Genomic DNA, 5,625 nt, shown 5'->3' with positions numbered 1-5,625 from the left:
TTTTTTTTTTTTTTTTTTTTTTTTTTTTTTTTTTTTTTCCTTTTGCGTCTCTCTAATAGCTCCATGAATTTCATAATTTCTAATAGCTCCATGAATTTCAGAAGTTCTAATAGGTTCATAAACTTTAATTTTATGTCAGGCCTTGACTTATTTGAATGCTCTAAAATTTTATATATATAACCCTAAATTTAAAAAAATTTGGGTAAATTTGTGAATTTTTTAAAATGTTTGATAGGTCGAAGAATTAATCAGATATACCATTGAAAATTTAGGAATCAATTAGACACAATTGAATTGTCAAGTTTATTAAACACAAAATTGAAAGTTCAAAAATCAAGTCGACACTTTTTAGCGTTGAAAGGATCAAATAAACACAAATTTGAAAATTTAGAACTAAACTCAATTCAAACAAACAAATATTAGCAATAAAGAACAACTTTTGATTGTCCCCTAAACTAGAAGGGTGCTTTCTGCTCGCCTTATTTATTTTTGTAGATACTGGCATGCAAATGCTATTTGATTCGTATAGAATATATAGATAGGATCCTTTTCATTCTGTGCTTCGCAGGCATGCACCTTCCTTGCACGCTCTGATCACAAAATACCATCTAGCCGATTGGCGTACACTATAGGTGACTCTGCTAAGCCAAAGACTCATGAAAATGTTACCGCTGAAATGAAGATTCGGTTTTTCTCTCTGACTGTTCTAGACAGCTTACATGGAATGGTATTATTCTCCTCAAAGAACTAATATACTGTAATCCAATGTGTGCTGGTTCCCTAGGGTTATTAACCATTGAGGATAATCAAATTTTGGTTCATTCCAGATGAAGCCACTTTTTGACACAACGGTGACAAATATAAAACTGGCAACACATGGTTCACTGGAAGCAATGAATGCAGTGCTGATTTCTTCAATTGCTGCATCGACTTTTAACACACAATTAGAAGCATGGGAGCCTCTTATTGAACCATTTGATGGCATATTTAAGTAATTGACATTCATATTTATGCGTCATGCAGTTTCCCCATATTTGATTTGCCTTCAAACATTGACCTTCTAAGATGGATGTGGTTTTAATCACTAAATATTCATGATTTCCGTACTTGTTAGGTTTGAAACATATGATACGAACGTTGACCAGCCTCCAAAACTTGGAAAAAGAATACGAATTGCAGCCACTAGTATAGTTAACGTTAATGTCAGTGCATCAAATCTTGAAACTTTCATCGGGGGCATCCTTTCATGGAGAAGACAGTTGGAACTTGAAGAACGAGTACAAAAATTAAATGAGGTATTGATCTACCTCATAGATGATGTTGGTAGTAGGTTAATCCTTGCTTATTAAAACATTCACATGCAGGAAGCTGTTGACTACCTTATACATGGAAAGGATGCTACATTCTCTGCTTTGGATGAAGATGACTTGCAAACTGCAGTTGTAGAAAATAAACTTGGCTGTGAAATTTATTTGAAAAGATGTGAACAGAATTTAGATATAATTGATAAGCTACCACTTGGTGACTGCATGTCGGTGTGGATTCCACCTCCAAGGTTTTCAGACAGGTTAAATGTAGCTGATGAATCCAGAGAACCACGTTATTATGTTGCAGTACAGATCATTGAAGCAAAGGTTGTATAGATAGTATGGATTTGCTGAGTTATCGCTGCTTAATAGATGTGATCCTTCATAAAGTCGTCTTGAACGTGATAATCATATTGATTCTTTTGCAGGGTTTGCCCGTTACTGATGATGGTAATAGCCATAGCTTCTTCTGTGCTTTGAGGCTTGTTATTGAAGGTCAGGTGCCAGGACAACAAAAGCTTTTTCCTCAGAGTGCAAGGACAAAATGTGTCAAACCCTTGATTTTAAAAAACAATTTATTGGGCGAAGGCATGGCAAGATGGAATGAATATTTCATTTTTGAAGTTCCTCGAAAGGTACTTATTGAACTAATATGTTTATTTCTCATTTCTGAGACATTTGACGCCAGTGGACAATAACATTCTAGCAAGATATATGAAGGAAAGAAAGAAAACTGGAGAGAAAAAGCACACTAGAAAAGTATTATTTATCCGAGTCATGCTTCTTTTTTTCTTTTTTTCTTTTTTTGTCGTCTCTTTGGGCATGGTTATTATAATGTCCATATTTTTTACAATATTAATAAAAACTAAATTAAATTCATCATAATCCATCAAGCATAAATTATTTCTCAATTTTAAATGACATGTTTCCACCTTTGCAGGGTTCCGCTAAGTTGGAAGTCGAGGTCACTAACCTTGCTGCCAAAGCTGGAAAAGGTATGTTTTTGGTTCAGTCATTCAGGCTCTGGGATTTTCAATATAAGGCAATGACACAGCCGCAAGTTCAATCCGTATTCCTACTATTTATGAATGCGTGTGCAAATATTATTTGTGAAATATTTGCCCTTATTATCTTAATGTTTTTCAATATTTTGCGATGTCTTTCTCTGATGGAACATATTAATATATCAAAATATTTTTATCCTCTCAAAAGTAAGATAGTAAAAAAGTGGATAAACCCTAGCTATTGATAAGTTTATCAAATGTTGGAAGACCTTTAATTTAGTCGAAGTATAAGGCACTTTGTCCTATCATAGGACTAGACTAGGAGTTATGGTGATGGCAGCATTGTTATCACAGTAGATTTGGATAGGTGTCATTTCAATTCTTCAAGTTTGTTGTTTATCCGTATACCTTCACAAATTCTATGTGCTAAGGCTCTAAATTTTGCTTAGAGAGTTATCACACCCCCAAATATAAATATAAGGATTGCTCACCCTTGAGTAATCATTCTCTCCACTCTCCTTTTCTTTTCCCATTATTATACGCTAGTTTAGGCCAGAAAAAGCTCGAATTTGGAATTCAATAGTCTACAAGCTCGCCCTTGAGAGCTCAGTTGGAAGAATCTGTGTTGTTGTATTCGATGATTCTAGTGCAGTCAGAAAAATTGGTCATGTTGGAATTTCTTCACTTAAGTTTCCGGAAAACACTACTTCTGGCCACTACATTTTATTTTTCCTATCATGTGACTAAATTTCCTCTAATTAATAAATAATAAATAGAAGTAGATCTTCTATCAGTATTACTTACTGTCCAATCTGTATCAATATACATTCCAACTTGAAGATTGTCATGTTTATGGATACTTTTCTAGATCTTGCAAACTTCATCTTTAAAAAGTATATCAAGGCTCCCAAGTCTTTGATTTGAAACTCATTTGCATGTTTGTTCTTACAATCAACTAATCCTTCTTCATCATCTCTGAGAACAATAACTTAAACATACACAATTAAAATAGCAATTTTATTATTCTAGAATGTTTATAAATAATGATATGATCTGCTTGACTTTGAAGGTATCCATACCTAATGGCTACTTTTCCAAAGCATTCAAACCAAGCTCTTGGAGACTACTTGAGACCATATAAGGATTTATGTAATTTGCAAACTTTGTTATTTCCAAGTTCCATTTCAAATCCTTGTAGAAGGCTCATAAATTTGTCTTCTTCTAAATCACCATTGAGAAAGACATTCTTAACATGTAGTTGATGAAGTGGTCAATCTAAATTAGCCATAAGGGAGAAAAGAATTTTGATAGAGTTAATTGTTGTAACAGGATCAAAGGTCTCCGATAGTCAATTCCATAGGTTTTGAGTGAAGCGTTTAGCTACTAATATGGTATTGTATCTTTCAACACTACCGTTGGCATTACACTTCATATAAACACTCATTTGTATCCCACAATCTTCTTATCTCTTGGCAAGTTTTTTATTCCAAAGTATCCACTTTTTCTTAATTTCTCCTTGACTACTAGTTTCCAATTTGGATCATCTAGGGCTTCATGTATATTCCTTGAAACAAATAAGTTGTCCACTCTAGATGGGAAGCCTTTATAAGTCTTTCACAAATTTTCAGATGAGATATAATATGCAATAGGATATTTAGTACATATATGAGCACCTTTCCTAATAGCAATGAAAGTGGTTTGTTGCTTTATTGATGATCACTATAAATCGAGTAAAAAGGCTGGGAAGCTTTACAAGGATTCATAAATATTTGGATCAATGGTTTTCTTGCAAAGATGCACCTTTCACAAGCAAGAGAGGAAGAATCAACATTTTTTAATAAATTTGGAAACAATCGTTTAGAGTTGAAAAATTAGGCCTTGGCTCCCTACAGCTCCAACCGTACAATGTAGTAGCTTGCTTCTTGGTGACTTGCTTCTCAGTGGTTGTTTCTCCAAGACTTCTCGATAGTCTTGGAGAGCTTGAAGTTTGTTTCTTCTCTAGAGTTTTCATTTCTAACCTACTAAGATACTGAGTTATTTTATTACTAGGACATTTTTCAATGAAGTAACAGAGGCCATCGATCAAAAGATGTAAGGATAGTTACCTGTTTGGGCCAAGTGACTACAATGATTACCATATGAGAAATTGGTTCGTCCATTGTGGGACTTGATGAATTTGCTTCGTACTGAAGTAAACTTGAGTACAATAACAACCAAAAAATATCAGCTCAATTAGAAAAGTAGTAAAAAAAAAATTTCAAATAAGTATTCAAGCCTGAACCACCATTTCTAAAATGTTAAACGGAATCCATGTATAAACCCAACTAAATACTGAACTGAACCAAACCAGATGTTGAACCAAACTTGATCGAACCAGACCAGAACCAATTCAGCCCAAAATTTACAAATGAGGAATGATGAAACTCAAACCCATGAATCTTGCAGAGGCGAATACTGAACAAGCAACAGAGGATGCAAACAAAGAAACCAAAAACAGAGGAACAGATGATAGGACTGTGGACGGCAGCGCGATAGCAAACGACAACAGCAGATAACATGAATGGCAAAAAAACTAAAACCCACAAAATTGGGTTAGTGAAATTAAGTTGCGGCTATAGTTGAGGACGCAAACAACAGAAAAAGTTTCTACCAAAGAGGCTTGTCGGTGGTGGGGTGATCAATTCAAACAGCCACTAAGGTTCTGGTTAGGGTTTTAGATGGTGGGCTAGGGCTTTTCTAGAGACCACGCTTTGATACCAACTTGAATTTAGGGAAGAAGAATAATATTGTTGTATTTCTTCTCACTCATCTAAAATAAAGACAATGTCTTCGTCTATAGAAGAAAGACTTTCGATTAATAAGAAAACAAACATTACATATTATTGGATCCATATTGGAATATTTATTTATTAGAAGAAAGACTTTCGTAGACCACCTAAAAAGGAATATTTATTATTGGATCCATATCCTGACATAAGAAGGCCGATGGGAGCAACACTTGAAATGGTAATCCATAGAAAAACACCGATCTGCAGATCTGCTAAAACAAGGCGATAACCAAAAGGAATTATTGAATAGCTTAGTAAAATTGATATGACTGCTATGGATGGTCCGATACTGAATAAACGCGTATCACCTCTAGATGGAAGCAGATTTTCTTTAAAAAGTAGTTTTGTGCCATTTGCTAAAGCTTGAAGAACTCCCAAAGGACCAGCATATTCAGGTCCAATACGTTGTTGTATCCCGGCGGATATTTCTCTTTCTAACCATACAATTACTAGTACGCCGATTGTGATTCCCAATACAGTAGTCAA

The 5,625-nt window shown here is 34.5% G+C and overlaps 1 protein-coding gene across 1 annotated transcript in view; it reads left to right on the top strand.

The window, feature by feature from the left end:
• LOC111479314 overlaps window positions 1–5,625 on the top strand; it is a 68,077-nt gene that overhangs the window by 45,040 nt on the left and 17,412 nt on the right. The window contains exons 41-46 of the mRNA XM_023123874.1: window positions 569–727; window positions 828–991; window positions 1,115–1,295; window positions 1,365–1,634; window positions 1,736–1,942; window positions 2,248–2,302. Coding sequence (XP_022979642.1) covers window positions 569–727; window positions 828–991; window positions 1,115–1,295; window positions 1,365–1,634; window positions 1,736–1,942; window positions 2,248–2,302 — 1,036 coding nt within the window. The remainder of the gene's footprint in view (window positions 1–568; window positions 728–827; window positions 992–1,114; window positions 1,296–1,364; window positions 1,635–1,735; window positions 1,943–2,247; window positions 2,303–5,625) is intronic.

This window comes from Cucurbita maxima, unplaced genomic scaffold (genome assembly GCF_002738345.1).
Source record: "Cucurbita maxima cultivar Rimu unplaced genomic scaffold, Cmax_1.0 Cma_Scf00005, whole genome shotgun sequence".
NCBI classification, from domain to species: domain Eukaryota; kingdom Viridiplantae; phylum Streptophyta; class Magnoliopsida; order Cucurbitales; family Cucurbitaceae; genus Cucurbita; species Cucurbita maxima.
Note: the sequence above shows the minus strand (reverse complement) of the source record. Positions and strands in the feature narration are given on the sequence as shown.